The sequence below is a fragment of the Chenopodium quinoa genome, unplaced genomic scaffold (genome assembly GCF_001683475.1).
Source record: "Chenopodium quinoa cultivar QQ74 unplaced genomic scaffold, ASM168347v1, whole genome shotgun sequence".
Classification (NCBI taxonomy): Eukaryota; Viridiplantae; Streptophyta; class Magnoliopsida; order Caryophyllales; family Amaranthaceae; genus Chenopodium; species Chenopodium quinoa.
This window is the reverse complement of record NW_018742914.1, coordinates 6,974,763-6,994,658: the sequence shown is the minus strand read 5'-3', so window position 1 is coordinate 6,994,658 and position 19,896 is coordinate 6,974,763. Positions and strand designations below refer to the sequence as shown.

General features: G+C 36.6%; 2 protein-coding genes across 2 annotated transcripts; both read left to right on the top strand.

Annotated features, from left to right (window-relative positions):
• Positions 1 to 3,119: 3,119 nt before the first annotated feature.
• On the top strand, positions 3,120 to 4,091 carry LOC110727708 (F-box/kelch-repeat protein At3g23880-like). The gene has a single exon (XM_021907290.1). It carries the CDS (start codon positions 3,120 to 3,122, stop codon positions 4,089 to 4,091), a length of 972 nt encoding a protein of 323 aa, XP_021762982.1.
• A 3,166-nt stretch (positions 4,092 to 7,257) lies between these two features.
• Positions 7,258 to 8,893, top strand: LOC110727707 (F-box/LRR-repeat protein At2g42730-like). The gene is made up of 3 exons (XM_021907289.1): positions 7,258 to 8,115; positions 8,282 to 8,368; positions 8,570 to 8,893. Exons 1-3 carry the CDS (start codon positions 7,258 to 7,260, stop codon positions 8,891 to 8,893), a joined length of 1,269 nt encoding a protein of 422 aa, XP_021762981.1.
• Positions 8,894 to 19,896: the final 11,003 nt, after the last annotated feature.

Here is a 19,896-nt window from a genome sequence, read left to right as displayed (position 1 = left end):
CCCTGTACTGTTAAACTAACAAGTAACCCCTAAAATAAACAAGTAACCCTAACAAAAATTAACAAGTAACCCCTATAAAATTAACAAGTAACCCCTAAAATAAACAAGTAAGCCTAACAAAAATTAACAAGTAACCCCTAAAATAAACAAGTAACCCCTAAAATAAACAAGTAACCCTAACAAAAATTAACAAGTAACCCCTGTTAAACTAACAAGTAACCCCTAAAATAAACAAGTAACCCTAACAAAAATTAACAAGTAACCCCTAAAAATAACAAGTAACCCTTGTAAAACTAACAAGTAACCCCTATAAAACTAACAAGTAACACCTGAAACCTAACAAAAATTAACAAGTAACCCCTCTAACTTAACAAGCAAATTATGTAAAACTAACAAGTAACTCCTAATAAACTATGAGTAACAAGTAATAACCCCCTAAAACTTTACAAATAACCCTTGTAAAACCAACAAGTAATCCCTATAACACTAAAAAGTAACCCTATAAAACCGACGAGTAACCCCTAAAACAAGTACACTGTAATTTTTAAAAGGACTTTTTGTCAAAAACTACCTATTAAATGCCATTTTTTCTGAGAAACTACCTAATAAAAAAAATGTTGTAAGAAACTACCTATTAAAATGAAACTGTTGTAAAAGACTACCCTTTCATCGGATTTTCACCATTGACTAATTTTTCCGGCATTGGCCACCTACTTGCCAATCACGTGAACTTTTAAAACCTTTATTTTTCCATGCCCCACCAACAATGTCACCTATCATGTGACCGTCCAAGCATGGTCAACGCTGGAGAAATTAGTCAAAGAAAAAAATTCGATGAATAATAGCTTTATTACAACATTATTTGATTTAATAGGTAGTTTCTTACAACATTTTTATTTTAATAGGTAGTTTCTTACAACATTTTTTTTATTAGGTAGTTTCTCACAAAAAATTCCTTTTAAAAGGTAGTTTATGACAAAAAATCCCTTTTAAAAGTAATCCCCACATAATGAAAAAAGTAACTATTGTTGTATCTTCTACATTAGCAAGCTCCTTCAGCATCTTCTTAGCAGCCTCCATTTCATCTGCCTTTTGTTTCTTTTAATTTCATTCTCTAGTAATTCTTCATAAATTGCTTGATTTCTACTCACGAATTCTTTGACACCATCCAAAACAATCTCACGATGCTTGTTCAAATTGCAGAGCATAGATGACAGGATATTCAAAAAATTACTAAAATTAGGGTTTGATTTATATCAGAAGTAGGAGAGTTCAACGTATATGTCAATCCTTTCTTTCCCTTGGGGAAGATTATCTTGATTTTAGTCATTATCAACGAAAAGAACAATTTAAAGGAGAGAGAATTTGAGGAGAAGAATTTGAGGAGAGAGAAAAGGGAAGAAGAACAGTTTGATGAGAGAGAAAATGGAAACAGAGAAAATGAGAAAACTTTGGGAAAGAAGAACATTTTGATGTAATAAAATGAAAAAAAAGAAAGGCATGTTTTTTAAAAAAAAATTTAAAATAACGGACCCGTTTTGTATAACGGAGTCCGTTATATGAAACGGACTGGCCACACCATGTGGCCAGCCACATATAAGAATTTGTGATTTTTAAATAATCTGACCTTTAATATATATCAATCTATTTAAAATGGTCCCAAGCTAAGTGACCGGCAACCTTTTCAACAGGTAATTTTTTTTTGGTTTTAAATACACATGTCACCACGTGATTTATCTAAAATTTAAATTTATTTTCAAAAAAATGAATTTACAAAAAAAAAAGGAAATCAACTGCCCCCCAGCCCTAGCCACCGGTCCCCAGCCCTTGCCACCCATCCTCCAGCCCCAGCCACCGGTCCCCAGCCCTAGCCACCTAGCTCGTCCCCAGCCCCAGCCAATTCCTTCGACCTTCGTACTCTAAACCCAACCCAATCCACCCATCCCCCAGCCCCAGCGGAACCTTAAATTTCGCTTTCCCTCTTTCACCACCTCCAATGGCGGCGATATCCACCTCCTCTGAACCCACCTCCGTCATCTTCACTCACATCGACGAGATCGGTTCGCGCTCCTCTAATCAACGTCGTCGAAGAAGAACACGACTGGAATTGGGATGGGAAAAGGGAGTCTGAAATCGCGACGGGAAATGGTAGTTGGGTGATTTAGGGGGAGGGGAGGAGGGTCGGCAGTTCAAGGGAGGTGTTTCGGTGCAACACTCCGGCATTGGGTGGCAGGCAAGGTGTCAGGCGGCCATGGAGGGTTGTTGGGGGTGATTTTTTTATTTAATTAATTATTTTTTTTTAGTTTTTCTTTCAATAAACATTTAATTATCTTAATTTTTTTTTACCAATCACAAGCCAACACGTGTCATGTAACCTGTTAAAACAAGTTATATGGCCGGTTGGGACCATTTTAAGCAGATTGGGTATAAATGTCGGATTATTTAAATATAACCCAAAGGTGGGATTATTTTTAGCGGACACCCCAAAGGTGGGATTATTTCAGGCAACTTTTCCTTTAATTTTTGAAACAAAATTTGGAAAAAAAATAATAATAATTTTCTTAAGAAAAAATGGAAAAAAATTCATAGTTTAATTATCAATAATGACATTGATATTGTGACTAATAGAAGTTATCATAAATTAAAAAGAAAAACAAAAAGTTATCATATCTTATTTATATATATAAAAAAAAGAGTAACAAATTCCTTAAAAAGTTGAAAGTTAGTTACCCATTTTCAATCTTAACTCCTTATTTAAGTGAGTCAGTTGATTAATGATTCCTAAAGCTAGCCTCTAACCTTTTTTAAAGTATTTTTCATCGTTCCCTATGAAAACCCTAGTAAACCCTAGAAAAATATGGCAAACATTGAAGAAATTGGTACTAGTGAAGAAGAAAAAAAAGAGCAAAATGAAGCAAATGTCAATTCCATTATCAAATTATAGATGCTTACCCTATGACCTATTAACTACTGAAATTTTCCTCCGAATACCAATTAAATCAGTTGTTCAACTCAAATTAGTGTGCAAAAGTTGGAATTTTTTAATTTCAAATCAAAATTTTGCCAAATATCATCACCAACATTCAAAATAACACAATCTAACCTCATTATCTTTCATAATGAAGAAGCATAATCATCATTTTTTCGCCGTTGATCTCAAAGTCTTAGGCAAAGTTCTCTCGATTGTCAAAGCTTACGATGTTGATCGATTGACTCATCGTCGTAAGATCATTAAGTCTTCATCGAAATTAACGGTCATTGGATCATGTGACGGACTAATATGTATGTACAAAAATAATTTTAGGAAGGTTTATGTTTGGAATCCTACTACCAAAGAATGTAGACGTATATCAACTCCTAAAGGTATTTCTAATTGCATCTGCATTTTTGGATTGGCGTATGTCCCTTCCATCGACGACTACAAAATCATGTTGATTTCGGATCACACGCTCCGAGCGATTCCACAAGTTCATGTATACTCATTGAAGGATAATAAGTGGAGAAAACTAGAAGAAATTATCGACATTCAAGTATTAAGAATTTTTTACCAAATTTATCCAACTTGCTTTAAAAAGTGGCCTATATTTACCTCCTCCGAGGGAGTTTACTTTGATGAAGCGTTATATTGGATTTCGGATCATTTCGTATTAAGGTTTGATTTGGTGAAGGAATCATTTGATTTAATATTGAATTCGAAGATTAAGGCCTTTAAGAGAAAAAATCGAGGGTGTAATATATCGACATATATTCAAGTTATAGGAGTAAATTTGTGCGTTTGTCTCATATGTAATACTCGTAAATCCGATAACCAAAATCAAACAAGTATTAAGATTTGGATGTTCGAGCAAAGCAAATGCGTTTGGAAGAATATTCTAAAGGGGAAGGAGCAGTATATGGGAGGTCTAGATTATTTTAGGTCAAGAATTATTGGGATCGTTGATGGTAAACTTCTAATATTGGAAGAAATAGAATCAACAACTCCATTAAAGGAGATTGTGCTTATTGAAAATCAACCTTTGGGTGTCTGTATTCCTGAAGAATCGAATTATGTTGCAAGTTATGATGAAAGTTTTATTTCTCCTTACATATGATTTAGGTTGTAATGTTGTTTATGCATATAATTATGCATTTGCAAACATAATAATGACATGAGAATTTATAAGTTTATCTCAAATTAATTCTTTTGCCTTCATTTGTTTATTTTAGTTTTTGATTTATAAGATAGATTGTTCTATAAATGATGGTTTTAATTTTGGTTTAATTAAGTTAGGTCTGGATTATATTTTTTGGAAGATTAGAAAAGCTTATAACACTAGTAGAAAAAAGCATTTGGCCACCGGTTCAAAACCCCCTTATGCCACCGGTTTTGAACCGGTGGTCATTTGGGGGGTGGCAATAAGCTTTTAAAAAAGCCACCGGTTCAAAACCGGTGGCAAAAACAAGTATTGCCACCGCAATAATCTGTCCCCTTTTTTTTTTTTGGTATTAACGAGTATTGCCACCGGTTAACCGGTGGCAATAATGCCCTAAAAAAACAAAAAAAAAAAAAATTGCTTTTTTTTTTCACTTAAAATGTACAGGACACATATATACATACATAATATACATAAAACACATATATATTCATCAATAACTAGTAATTGTACACTTTATAAGAGTGAAAAAACTAAATTTATAACTGCAAATAAATTAATGATACAACAATTCCAATTTACCAGAACTAAATTTATCAAATTACACAAACCAAATGTTTAAAACATCAGCTTAGTCTTCAAAGGATTAGTTCTCTGGAGCATTAGTCTTTGTAAATTCCATTAGATCAGAAAAACTTGATTCTCTGGAGCATTACTAGCAGCATTTCCTGATAAATAAAAGATGTCATGAGTATGGGATTAGGCTAATTGGCCTAATTTCTAAAACTAATCTTTTTTTTTTAAAAAAAAAAAACAAAAAAACCACCCTAACCCACGACCCACCCACAACCGACGACCCACCCACAACCCACCAGAACACACGACCTGGCACACCGGCCACCAGCTCAAACCCCAATCCAACCCTCACCCAGACCCACCCAAACCGCATCCAACCCACCAGGACCCATCATCGAAACCCACCACGACCCCTGACCCACGACCCACCCACAACCGACGACCCACCCACAACCCACCAGAACACACGACCTGGCACACGACCCACCACGACCCCTGACCGAACCCACAACCAAACCAAAACCTTACTCGACGCCAAACCCACCAAGACAACAACCACAAAAGCAACAAAAACCCTACCCAAAACAATTGGAAAAAAACCCAAAATCAATTCGAAAAAAACCCCAAAATCATTTCGAAAATCAATTAACCCCAAAATCAATTCGAAAAAATCCAAAATCAATTCGAAAAAACCCAAAATCAATTCGAAAAAACCCAAAATCAATTAAAAAAAAACCAAAATCAATTACCCCATAATCAATTCGAAAAACCCCAAAATCAATTCGAAAAAACCCAAAAAAAATTCGAAAATCAATTAACCCAAAAACCCTAATCTCGAATAATTAAACCCAATAACATGCACTAACCTCGAACTTGGTGGCGGCGGTGGTTAGTGGCGGTGGCGGGCAGAAGACAGAAGAGAGAAGAGGGGTCGGAGAAGAAAGGGGAAAGAAGAAGAGAGGGGAAAGAAGAGGAGTGAGAGGTCAGACGACAGAGGAGTACAAATCAGAAGAGAGGAGAGCGAAGGAGGAGAGAGAAGGAGGAGAGGAGGAGAGAGAAGAGAGAGGCACCTAAGAGAGAAAAGCTGAGGGTAAACTTAGGGTTAGGGTATATAAAGGAGAGAGCTAAGGAACAAAATGAAAGGCCGGTTTTTTTTTTAAGAAGGCCACCGATTCAAAACCGGTGGGATTAATGTTTTTCCCACCGGTTCAGTTTGAACCGGTGGCAATACTCTCCCTTCAAAATCCCGCCCATTTCCCCCCCTTTTTTTCCCACCGGTTTTTAAAAACCGGTGGCCTTGAGGCGGTGCCTATCTTTTTTTTTCACCTAGTGTAATTACGTAGTTCATATTCTCAATTTCACAACTCTCAATGCACTTTGTTGGTGATTCTATGCTGATGGCAGACATCTGTTAATTTCATTATATTTTATTTACCAAGTATTACATACGAAGTACTCGTAAATATTCTTCTAATCTATATACTTATCTTTGGTTTTATTTTTATTTTTCCTTTCCCACTATCACCTTAATCAATGAAAAAAATATTTATATTTTTTGGGGGTTCCATCTAGTTCAACTTTTAGGCTAATTCGGATTCGGAGATCAGTTTGGGTGATCCCCTCCCAATTGTTGTTGCGGAGGATCGAACACGAGTCTTTCTTACCAATTGTAATCTCAATCACCACTACACCAACAAACAATTGGGCCTTGTTTGGTAGTAGCGTTTGAGGTAGCGGTTAGCGTTTGGACCAGTCAAAACACTATTAAAAAAAATTTGAGAGTGTCTTTGGCAAGGTAGCGTTTTTAGTATCGATTAGCGATAGAGGTTAACGTTAAAGTAGCTTTTCACAAACCTTAAAAATAGTAGCGGGTAGCGTTTGACAAATTTTTATTAATTTTAACACAATAGTTATATGAATTTTGATATATTTTGGTATTGCAACTGCTACTGTTGCCAAACACTCATTCTATAAACCGTTACTTTGGCAGCTAACCTCTACCCACTATTAATTGACAGCAACTCGCTACCTTAATAGCTACCCGCTACTCGACCGCTAAAAGCTACCCGCTATCGCTACTTTTGCGGTAAAAAAAAAATCTATTTGAGAGTATAAGAAATTTTTTTTTGTACAGGCGTAACTTGTGACTTGTTCAATTAAAGCAAAGAAAACGGGCCTAATTGGGCCAAGCTAAGTAAGGCTAATCTCTTACTAAAGCAATTGAATACACAAGGTAAAAAAAAAAAAAAACTATTCATCATATAAATTTGACCTAATAAATTAAACCTCCTCAATCCTCATTCAATTTCAATCAATCGCCTCCTTGAATCGTCGATCAAAGATATCTATTTGACTATTTCATAGCAAAAAAAATGTCCGTATGCATCTATTCCTCATACGATAATCAATTTTGTTTACTGCTTTTTTTTTTTTTTTTTTGTTTTGTTTATGATTATAACAATGCCAATAATCGAGTATCCATGATTTAATTTCCTTGTTGAATTGCAGGAATAATCATAATAATTTAGACCTTGGACATGTGCAAACAATGGCCGAAATCGATAGAATAAGCAATTTACCTGATGAATTAATAAGCGAAATAGTCTCTCGCCTTTCCGTAGAAGAGGCGGCTACTACCTGTGTATCATCAAAGAGATGGCGGGATGTCTTTGCCTTGATTACCCGGCTCGAGTTTGATCATTCGTGTGAGTATACACTTGAACAACATAACAAATTTGTTGACAACGCGTTGCGTGCTTGCAGATCTGAAAGAATAACTATGTTTAGACTCAGAATTCTCATTAATCAATCTTATGTTCCTATGGAATATAAGCGTGTTAATCATTGGATGTCGTTTGCTTTAAGCCGCGGAGTCAAGCATCTTGAAGTTGTTGCCTTTTTGATTGATCACGATAAGCTACCATTAGCCCTTTTCGAGTGTCAAACATTGGAGACATTAACACTAGTATTGAATGTTAATTTTGAAGTTCCCTCGACTTATAATTTGCCAAACTTGAAAGTGTTGTGCCTGCATTTTGCTTCTTTCCGTGATGAAGATTTTATAACTAGGCTAGTTTCGAGGAGTCCATTACTCGAACGCCTAGATTTATTAGGAATAAGGGAATGTTTTCAACATATCAATGATGTTATTTCTGCACCTTTTCTTACTACATTATATATAAATCTTTTAATGTTCCGTGAAAATCAGAGAAATACAAGTAAGTTACTTCTTGATGCTCCTAATTTGAAGTATCTAGACTATTCTTTAAGCTTGGAATCACAATATTGTATTGGAGATTTGAATTCACTCGTTGGAGCTAAGTTAAATATGCCCTTGAACGAGGTTAGGCTTTTCAGATCAATGTCCAATGTTCGACGTCTACATCTAGGTTCAACGTGCATGAAGGTTTGTTTGTTATATCATTCAATTTAATTCATTCTTTTACAAGTGCAAAAAATTTCTCTAATAATGAAACTAATTATTGTACTACTCTCTCTGGTGCTAGAGCCTCAAAAATTGTGGATTAAAGCATAACAAGCTGCCTATGTTTTGTAATTTACATCATTTACAGCTTAATTGTGCCTGGAGTCATTCCTATCACCAAGTAGTGTTGGAGATGCTTCATGCTTCACCTGTTCTAGAAACAATTTTCTTTGAGGTTAGCGCCATTTTTTTTATATGTTCGATCACTTTTAAGGCCTAGTTCATTTCATCTTATTTATGTTGAACTAAAATTATGTTTACTAAATTTAAATTATATTTTACTGATTCTATTATATTTCTTCTTTAAATATTATATTTTCATGGTGTACTGAATAGGGCCTAAGTCGATTATCTATGCCATTGATGATCTTTTCAGGATTTGAACAATAAATGTAATAAGGTCGAACGTTTGCAAGAAGTTGATAATTTGAATAAAAGTGAAGCGATCCCTTTTTGTTTGGAGTCACACCTCAAAAGAATTGAGATAAACATATACAGTCCTTGGTCTAATTTGGAGCAAGCAATGGTTAAATATTTTCTGAGATGGTCATTAGTTTTGGAGGAATTGGTTATAACTTACCCTAATATGTATACACTAGCCGAAAGGATATTGCTCGAAAGGGAAGTACAGAGGCTACCAAAAGGCTCATCAAATTATTCAATCAAGGTGCAGTCAAGTTCATGCAATCCAGCTTATTGAATATTTTGGTGCAATGTGTATTACTAGAAATCAAGCATTCTGTTACGCATTTCGAAAGTGTTTGGAGATTTTGGACTTCCGATGTAGTTTGGGTGCTTTTTTCTTAGGTTGTAATTTGTAAAAAATAAACTTAAAAAGTTATAACTGTGTTGAACCCATGAACAACCTAGTGGTTAAGGGGCTACTCTCCTCATTCCCAAGTATTCAAGAATTACCACCACTATATAAGGTTAAGGGGCTACTCCCCTCATTGACATATGGTTTTGAGGTGGAACCTCCTTGGTCTTGCACTCTCCCTTGACGGGTGTGGCTCAAACTTATATTTGATAAACTTGCAAAAGGGGTAATTTTGCTAGGGTTCGGCATGAGCCAACGAGGTTGGAGTTAAGCACAAGTACTAGGTTAAGGTGAAATATGTTTCATATTAATGCGTAAAACTGCATTCTGGTGAATATTATGTAGTCTTGCTCTTCAAATGTAGTACACCAAAGTAGGGGTGTCAATTTGGTTAAATAGTTCGGGTTTGAGTTGGGTTTATCAGTTTCGGGTTATAACGGGTTGGTTTATAACGGGTTGAAATAATAAGCGGGTCGGTTTGGGTTGGTTTTGAAAACTATCAGGTCAGTTCGGTTTGGTTTGGTTTTTTTAATTGCAGTTTCTATTCGGATCGGGTCGGGTTCTAGTCGGTTCGGGTCATAATCAATTTGGATTGAACCGGGTCAGTTTGAAAACGGGTTTAGCCCGTTTAATGTAGGTTTCGGTTAAAAACAGTTCGGATCTTAATCAGGACGGGTCGTAATTGGCTCGGGTCATAATAAGTTTGGGTTTACTGGGTCGGTTCGAAAATGGGTTCCGGTTCAAAACAAATCGGGTGAAATCGGGTCCAATCATTATCGTTTCAGGTTATAATCGGTTTAGATTGAACTTGGTTGGTTTGAAAACGAGTTTACCCAATTTGAAGCGGGTTTCTAATCAAATCATATCGGGTTAAAATTGAGTCGGATGATTATCGAGTCGAATTAGTCAGATAACGGGTAGGAACGAGTCATATTATACTCAATTCAAGTCATAAATAAGTTGGGTTTACAGAGTAGTAGGTTGAAACAGATTAGATCATAAACATATTGGCTGGGTAACAGGTTGTAAAAGACTCAGTCATAACGGGTTACAAGTTTTAAACGGTTTGGTCACAATGGGTTACGGGTCGTAAACGGTTCGGTCACAACTGGTTACGGATTATAACTGGTTCGGTCACAACGGGTTACGGGTTGGAACGATTTAGGTTTATCGGATTTTTATCGGGTTTTAACGGTTTTCTGTTTAAAATGGGTCGGGTTACTATCGGGTTTAAACGTAATCGGTTTGGGTTGCTTTCAGTTTCAGGTTATAAAAGTTTGGCTTGATAACGGGTCGGGTTAGTAACGGTTCGCTCAAATTCGGTTCAATCCAGTTTCGGGTTGGAAAAAATTGGGTCGGACCAGTTTTCGGTTTCCAAAAAACGGGTTTTAAACAGTTTAATCCTTTTCGGATCGGTTCAAAATAGTCGGGTTTAACGGTTCGGGTCAGAAACTGACAGCTCTACACCAAAGTAATTAGAGTAGCTAGGCACATTGACGGCGCCATAACTTATATCGTTCCTGTTTGTATAATTGTATCTTCTTATTATCCCATCATTTCTTGCACGGAGTGTGAATTTCACCTACGACATTAAACTAATGGAGCAAATGCAAATCCACTCAGAAATATCTTTACTTTATGCTTTTTTTTTTTTTGGTGAAAAAGATATCTTTACTTTATGCTTCAATGAACGAATACACTATACATGCATATTTAATGAACAAATTCTTAGTATTCTCACTGATGTGTTCAAATAAACTTCCTAAAATAAATACATATCAATTAAAAAAGACGAAGGTGAGTATTTGTTATCCAAATCCTATCCGAAATTTTCGATGAGTTAAACATTGTGATATTTGTTAACTTAGGCCATGTTCACTCAACCTTAAAATAACACTATTCAATAAAAATAATTTCAGATCACTAGTAATAGGTTAAGTGTTGCTACCACCAAAACACCATGTTTTGACTTTTGATACGTATCGAACGTTTTATTTTATTTTGGTACCCCCAAAAGTTACAAAACATATATTTTACTATTATTTAACAGAATCCGTTAAAAATATGTTAAATGGGCCCATTTTATTTTATTTTTTTTTTAAAAAAAAACTTACAAAAAAATTTACAAAAATCTGAGCTTCCCCCTTCCCCGTCAGCCACCACTCCCCCTCCCCTGCTGACGCTCAAAAACTCTCCCGACACCGGCAACCCCATCCCCTTCCCTTTCCCCCACCCACGCTGCCCATCTCCCTCCCCTTTCCCACAGTTGTAGAAGAGAACAAGACGATTACGATTTCAATACGACCGACTCACATTCCGATGCCGACTATGACCCAACTCCTCCCGCGACCGCAGCAAACACCGCCGGTGAAGCAACAACCGCCGCTGCAAACGAGAATCCTTGCTGGAATTCCCCCAAGTTTCCAGCGAAAGTAGGAAGAGGAAGAAGAAGGTTTTGGAAGAACAGATTAAAAAAGGAAGCAGCGCAAGGGACAAGAGCAATGGCGATCTGAGCATTGTCAGCGAAGGTTTCGGGAATTCTTCAATCGATCGGAAGGATGATAATTATGATCTAGTGTTAGGGTTAGGGTTTGTGCCGCCATTAAAATGGAGGGAAGATGGTAGTAAAAGACAAGGACGTGATATATATTGTAAGGGGGATTAGAGCTCCGGTGGTAACATCTTGATGGGGTCGCCGACGCCGAGGGCTCATTTAAGCACCAACAGCAGGTACAGGAGAGGGGGGAGGGGTCGCTGATAAGGAGAGAAGAGCTGTGATTTTTTTAATAAATTAAATCATTATTTTATAATCAATCAATAACTATATACTAAAAGACACACCAGCAATGACACGTGTTATTTTCTGGTGTGTCCTTAGTTTTTTTTTTTTGAATATACTATTTAATTAAAGAAACAAAATTTATTTACAAAAATAATTTTCTAATCTTATACGATATAATTACTTAAAATAAAAAAGATTTGACATATATTTTAACTATTAAAAATTTCTTAACTTACAATGTGAATTCCTTTATTTTACTAATTTTCAACATCGTTTTATATCTAACATATCTTACAAAATCCTTTATTTTGCTCAAAATTTGTCAATATTTTTAGATTTTTTTTTGTTTTATAAAAACTGATTATAATGATAGTTTAATAATGATTATTAAAAATTACCGTGCATGTCACGGGAACTAACATAGTAATATATATAATTGGCCCCAATTAACGGAATTCTAACAGATTCTGTAAAAGAGTAGCAAAATCCATATTTTGTAACTTTTGAAGGTAGAAAAATAAAATAAAAATTTAGATATGTAGCAAAAGTCAAAATAGGGTGTTTTGGTGGTAGCAAAAGTCAAATTTTTTGTAATAATAAATTCTACAAAAAAGTTCAGTTCAATAAAAAAAAAAATTAGTTCAGTAAAAATCAGTAACTTTAAAGAAGAAATATAATAGAGAATCAACATTTGCTGGTCCCTACACGCACCGATACGCTGCATTGTACACATTTTTTGTAGGAAAGATCATTATATAGAAAAGTAATGAACATCTAGCTATAGTGTATGGCCAACTGAGGTTGCGGAGGCGAAGACTTTATGTATGGCTGCTAGACTAGCAAGGAGGTACGAGTGCAGGGATGTTACTCTCAAGACGGACTGCCAAGTTGTGGTGAATCTCTTATCTAAAAGAGTTGTCTATTTTTCTGACCTTGATGGAGTGCTTAAAGACATTTTATTTTAATTTGTGCAGTAGCTTTAGTTCTGTAGCTTGGGCTCATGTGAAGAGAGATGGCAACAATGTAGCCTTTCGATGTAGAGCAAGTATGGGAGAACCATTGTCCTCCGGAAGTTTCTCCTTATGTACTCTCAAGCTCTTTGTCTATTTCTAAATTAATAAACCATTTACTTTACCTCAAAAAAAAAAAAAACTATTAAAATGTAATGAACATATATCTAAAATAAAACGAACATATTTGCACCAAAAAGAGTGAAAAGAACATATTTCTATGATCTTTGATTGTCAGATAATGTACTTTTATTTGTGATATAATGTTCATTGTTTATAGTGTAATGTTGTTTGAATTTTGTCTTTAAATTATGGTGCTATGTATAAATAATGTACATTACATAATATTATCATGTTTTTTATTAATATTACGGATGTTCTTTAGATATAAAAAACATAAAATTTGATATTATTCTTTACAAAACAGGTATACGTTCTTTAAAAAAACAAATGTGTGTTCTTTACAAAATAGCTACATGTTCTTTCCGTGTTTTTTTGTCTGTAAGGCGCCTTGTAGACATCCATTTGTGTCTCCCCAAAACCAAACCCAGTGATGAATATCTTTCGCGTCGAATCATAATCGAATGAAGTGAAAGTGTGAAAAGTCTAGTGTTGCGGTAGTTTTTATTAAAAATTTTTTTTTTGTCTTTGAAACCTACTCTATTTTATGAAGATATCCGGTCCAGTTTGATTTGGTCCATGATAAGGATCCAATAATGGTGTAGTTGGATGGGGCTCGAAAAGTGCTTTTCAACGATATATTATAAGCCCAATTCCGATGAATAATGAGGAAGTTATGGCCAAAATACTAAACTGGGTCCAATTTGGTTCTTACATACGGCCCAATAATATAGAGGAGGACCTATTATTATTCATAAAGCTAGTAGGATTGATTATAGTCTTCTAGAAGGTTCCTTTTTATCCTAGTAGGATTAGGATTGATAATTGTGTATACGATTTTTACTTGGAATAAAAATAAGTGTTTTATATGAAAATACGATTTTAGCCTTCGTACAGATTTTACGACTTAATTATATTGAGAAGTGGATTCCGTGTAGAAAACGTGTTGAAATCCCTTGCATCGCCTGACGACAAATTCGTCACGTATGGTAAACTTGTAATATTGGGAGAAACAGAATTATCTCCGATGAAGGAGATTGTGCTTGTTGATACACGTGAAAATCAACCTATAACTTTCTGTACTCATTATGTACTTTATGAATCGAATTATGCTGCAAGTAATGATGAAAGTTTTATTTCTCCTTACATATGATTTAGGTTGTAATGTTGTATATATGCATGCATATAATTATGCATTTGCAAACATAATAATGACATGAGAATTTTTAAGTTTATCGAAAATTAATTCTTTTGCCTTCATTGGTTTATTTTTGTTTTTAATTTTCTATGTAATACGTAGATACTCATCTACACTACTAGGGTTGGGCGTGACCGCGTGAGCTAACGAGGTTGGAGTTTAGCACAATTAAGTACTAGGTTGAGGTGAAATCTGTTTCATATTAGTGCGTAAAAGTTTAATATCTTTACTTTATGCTTTAATGAATTTACATGCATATTTAATGAACAAATTCTTAGTATTCTCACTGATGTGTTCAAGTAAAGCTACCATGTACCTATACTATCATCAATATACCTATACTAAAGGCGAAATCAGAAATGATACTTGTCATAACCTGGTTAAAAATTTTCCCTTTAAAAGGTTTTTTTTTTTTCCAAAGCTTGTTAGAGAAGTAGTTAATTTAATACTTACTTTACTATAATATTTCTTTTCTATTTGGCAAGTATATTCATTTTTACACATTCAACAAAGATTTATTTATTTTATGACGGGAACAAAGTCATATAATACAATAATGTAATCTTATCTATAACTTTGTAATGTAATCCATAGTTATTTTTATTAGTCGTGCATGCATTTCTTCCTCCGTTTTCTGTAATGATTTAAAAAAATCGTAATTACAGAACTTTCATCCTATTTTGCAATTTGATATTATTTTTTATAGTAAAATAATTGTATTAAACTAATGATAAATATTGAAATTACCGTGCATGGCACGGGATCTAACCTAGTGTATACACCATAGCCTAAATCTTAATTTCACCGGTGCAACCAAACAAGAAATACAATGGTGTGTGGCATTATCAAGAACGTCGTAGTAAACATTTTAACAAGCGATTAGACATAATGTATATAATAAATTAAAGCTCAATCGAAACAATTGGTTATAAGTGTCATCATATATTTAATTAAGCAACTAATTGGTTGTTGGTGCAGTGGTGATTGAGGTTGCAATTGATAGGGAGGACCACGTGTTCGATCCCCCACAACAACAATTAGGAGGGGGCTGAAATCTAATAACTATAACTATATATATATATTTTTTTAATAATTTATTTTAGAATTAAAAAATTTAACCGCCACCTAAGCAAAAGTGACGAATAAGATTTAAGAATTTTGACAAATAGGTAAAAACAACGAATTAAGAATAATTAAAATTTAAATTAATTTTTAAAACCAAAAATTATCTTCTCTAAAAAAAAAAAGAGTAATAATTATTTTTTTACATTTATGGATGCAAATTTTTAATCGCAAATATCTTTAATCTCTCCCTAGAAAATATTGTAAAAGTTTGATTTTAATAATGTACTCATGGAGACGAATAAAACTAAATCTCATATGACTAATTTCCCATAATATTTTATAGTTAAACAATTATAAATGAGACTAACATTTTAAACAGAACGAGTATATTAAATAAACGCATAGGCAAAAGACTTATTTTGATCAATAAAAAAACGAGATTTGTTATTTCTTTTTTGAATTAAAAATTTAAATTGTCACATAAGCAAAATTAGTGAATAAGGTTTGGCATTTTAAATTTAAGCGTCATATAAAATAAATTAATAAAATAACAAAAGATAACCTTGGTGTTAAAATTAAAAAAATTATCTTATGATATTAGGAATTTTATCCATAAATTTAATGATCTTCATAAATAAGTCATCAATAATTAGTAATCCTAAGGCTCTCTGAAATGCTCTCTGCGAAGCCTATCCTTGTGAAAGAAACCCCCAATCATGGTCTCTCCCATGAAGAAAGGGATCTCATTTCTCGCTCAAATAAAAAACCAAAACGCAAAATTACTCAATTCATATTCAATAGAGATGGTGAACAAAAGGATCCACAACATGTGGACCAAAATGAGGTTTTACATTTCCCTCCACTGCCAAACCAAAATATATCCTTTAGAGACATGATAACCTCTGATAATCATGGAGGAACTCAAGGGTCCCGTATTCAAGCGCTGGATGATGAGGAAGCATCCGATGATGACGAACCACCTGAGAATATGGATGATGACCCTAAATGTCCTGTTATCTTATTATCTAAATAAGAGAAACAAAGAATAAGACAGCCCTGGAAACACACTCTCATTATCAAGATGTTCAATGCCAAGATGGGGTACATGTCTCTTATGAAGCGACTTAAGAGGAAGTGGGAACTCAAAGGAGGTCTGGTACTGACTGATATTGGTTTTGACTACTTTATTGCTCGATTCTCTAATATTGGAGACTACAATCATGTGTTAACCCAAGGTCCTTGGATGTTAGATGATAATTATCTAACGATTCGCAAATGGATTCCAAATTTTATCCCGGATGATGCACCAATGAGATACCTCAGCTCACAGCCTGGGTGCGTATCCCTTATCTTTCCGTAGAATATTTTGACAAGGAATTTCTCCAGAAGATAGGGAGTAAGATTGGGAAAGTCATTCGTATAGATAATAACACAACCATGTCACAGAGAGGTCAGTTCACAAGACTAAGTATTGAATTAGATCTGTCCAAACCTTTACTGTCAAAATTTTGGCTTAAGGGTAGAAATTGGAAAATTCAATATGAGGGTCTCCGTATGATTTGCTTCAAGTGTGGTAAGATAGGGCACCGAGGAGATAATTGTGATGCTGAGGAAAATAAAGAGGATAAAGGTGTAACTAGCCCAGACCTAGTCCCCAACACACCAGATGGTGAGGCTCCTGCGATTGAAAATCAAGATTATGGTTCGTGGATGTTGGTTAAAAAACCTCCCCCTAGGAAACGCCCAATGAAACCTGAGCTATTCTGGCTAGAGACGGGCATTCTAAAGGGAATAATCAAGGTCTTGACCATACAGCTATTGAGCCAAAAGGAAAAAAATGGGGTTCAAGATTTGCTATTTTAGGGGAAAATAATGGGGAGATAAATATGGAAACAGAGGATCCTGATCAAGGTTTATCTATGGAAACAGCTGTTAACTTGAGAGATAATTCTGCTAATATAGCAAAGTCAGCGGAATTAGGCAATGTAGTGGTTCCAAAGAATATTCTTGAAACTAATCCTCCATTCCAAGTGGGATTGTCTAACCAAAATCGCAAAGTCAATGGGCAATTTTTGGGTGGATCAAAACATTGGCAGGAAATTAGGAAAAAAAGATAATTCTTTGCCAAAAATCAATCCTAAAAGATAAATCTAATGTTTTATCTTTGGCAAATAATGTTATTCCTACTTTGAAAGCAAATATTGGCAAAGAGAATAATCCTATTATTTTTTAGGCCGATTCTGAAGCTAATACAGAGGCAATTAAAGAAGCAGGAACACAAGCCAATACCTTTGAAACTCAAAACGCCACCAATAAGCTCTGCCTAACTTGTCACAAATCTCCCCTATTCTCACTCATGTCTCATCCACTGCCATCACCAATTCACCTCCAAATTCCCCCAGAGAAGATAGTGTGCGCATCAACACCAATGGAGGAGCCTTATCTCTACACTCTAGACCCCCTGATCCACAAGATTATGGTGGAGATACATTCATGGTCGGTGTCGTGTCAAATGAAGCCGGAGCTAATGGTGACCTTGAAGGTGCCATGGAAGATTAATCCATCCTTTAAGCATCTTTTAAGTGCTTATCATGCTAATCGATCCCAATCATATGTTGTTATGAATTATAATCATTGTTTGGGTCCAATTTAGTCAAAATTGGGCCGGAGCACTAAATGATCCAATTAAAAGCCCAAGGTCAAGGTTCAACTCTCCAATTGCTCAAAAGTCAAAAGTCAGCCCACAAAGTAAGCCAATTGGGCTAAAGCCCAACCTCTCCAAATATGATGAGGTATAAAAGCCCTCATATTAACACATTCAAGAGGACATCTCATAACATCACATACGAGATCAGACACAACAACAACACATGCATTATCTCATACACGGATTATTCCAACTCATATGCTCATTCTTGCATTCAGGAATATTCCACAAAAGCCTCAAGCTACAAACTCTCTTGCATAGTGTCTTCCTTTTTACACATTGTACTGACTTTAGCATCGGAGGGGCCTTCCTCGGAAACACCCCCGAGGCTAGTTTACGTGTGTTCACTGTGCAGGAAACCTTCGGCCCAACACAGCTTGGATCGAATCCAGTCTTCTCCATTTTAGTGGACCTTCGGCAAGGTCCCATTGTTTTCAACCGAAACAATTTGGCGCCGTCTGTGGGGAAGACTTTCAAAAATCTTTAAGCCAAATTCCTAACCAAGATCATCTTGCAATTATCTTAGCAGCCATGGCTAAGAACCGCAAGAGCAAAAGCCTCCGTCAAGGAGCGGGCGAAAAGCCTAAAACCCCTACACCATCGCCCTCGCCGGACCGGAACTCTCCCAAGGGTGCCGGCTCGGGGGGAGGATCACCCAAGGAGGATTCCCTATCTCCTATAATGCATGACTCCCAATATAGGCCGGACCACTCTCGGTCTAGCAGGGGTCAGTCTGATCATAGGACATATTCGGTGTCCCAAAGCCAACCATCGGCTGCACGGCCTCATTACCACACTCGGCCGGGGACCCCTTTGACGGGGCCCAGTTCGGAGGAGGTGGCAAGAGCGCTGGCAGTACTCATGGAGGCAATGAGGGCACAGAATATGCCACCGCCTCGTGATCGAACTCCTCCGCATACCCGGCATCAGCGGAGGAAGTTAGACCATGACGGTGGGAAGCTTCCTTCCTTCCGGGAACTGGAAGAGTGGGAGGAGGATTCTTGGAAAAATGAAAAACAGAGGAAGAAGAACTCTCAATTATTTAAAGGATCCTCATCCTCAAGACCAGCAGCGCATAAGAGCAGCAGCTCAGCTTCTCGGCCAGAATCTACTCGCCGGGAACCTGAGACTGCTCGCAGAAGCGTCCTTGACCGACTCGGCGGCCAGGAACCGAGCGTGCGTAGTCGCCTCACGTTCCCTGCAGCCGAGGCCCAGACTTCCCAGCCAGGGACGAAAACCACTCCTACCTCTCTGAGAGGGCGGAGCGCGGTCCCTTCGGCCAGGAACAAGGGCAAGGCCATTATGCTTCCCGCTAGTTCACCATTCGAGCAATGGATACTAGAAGAGCGCGTACCCACGGTTAAAATACCGTCGCATATCACATATGACGGGACCACGGATCCGAAGGACCACGTGGCCTCGTATGAGGCTCATATGCATCTTTGCCCCAGATCCGAGGCAACTTGGTGCAAATATTTCCCAACCACTCTCAAGGGGGTCGCGCAAGCGTGGATCTCCAAGGGAGTAAGGCAAGGCTCCATAACAGGTTGGGATGATCTGTCCTCCAAGTTCAGGAGCAAGTTTTCCACGGCAAACCGCCGAGAAAAGACTACCGCAGAGCTCATGGGTCTGCAACAGGGGGAAACTGAAAGCCTCCGAGACTACCTGACCCGTTTCAGTAACGAGTCATCAAGCGTCTCTCAGCTGGACCAGGGGCTAGCTGTTTTTGCAATGCAGAATGGCCTTCAGCCAGGAAAATTCCTAGACTTCATGGTCATGCAAACCCCGCAGACCTTGGAGGAAGCTCTTAGTGCTTCGGATAAGTTCATCCGAGCCGAAGAATGGAATAAAGCAAAAACCCAACCTCAATCCGGGGGAGGGAAACAGAGGCAAATACCTTTGTCTGAAGGCCAAGGCCATAAGGCAAAGGGAAAATCAAAGGCTCCGGAGCCATCTTCGGCCAGCGACCTAAAGAAGGACAGGTTTGCCTCATACACAGGCAGA

Excerpts from the sequence above, each read along its gene's own strand:
- LOC110727708 (XM_021907290.1), top strand. The coding sequence starts at position 3,120 with ATGAAGAAGCATAATCATCATTTTTTCGCCGTTGATCTCAAAGTCTTA.
- LOC110727707 (XM_021907289.1), top strand. The coding sequence starts at position 7,258 with ATGGCCGAAATCGATAGAATAAGCAATTTACCTGATGAATTAATAAGC. Across the intron at positions 8,116-8,281 it reads TAGGTTCAACGTGCATGAAG|CTTAATTGTGCCTGGAGTCA; the intron begins GTTTGTTTGTTA and ends CATCATTTACAG. Across the intron at positions 8,369-8,569 it reads TAGAAACAATTTTCTTTGAG|GATTTGAACAATAAATGTAA; the intron begins GTTAGCGCCATT and ends TGATCTTTTCAG.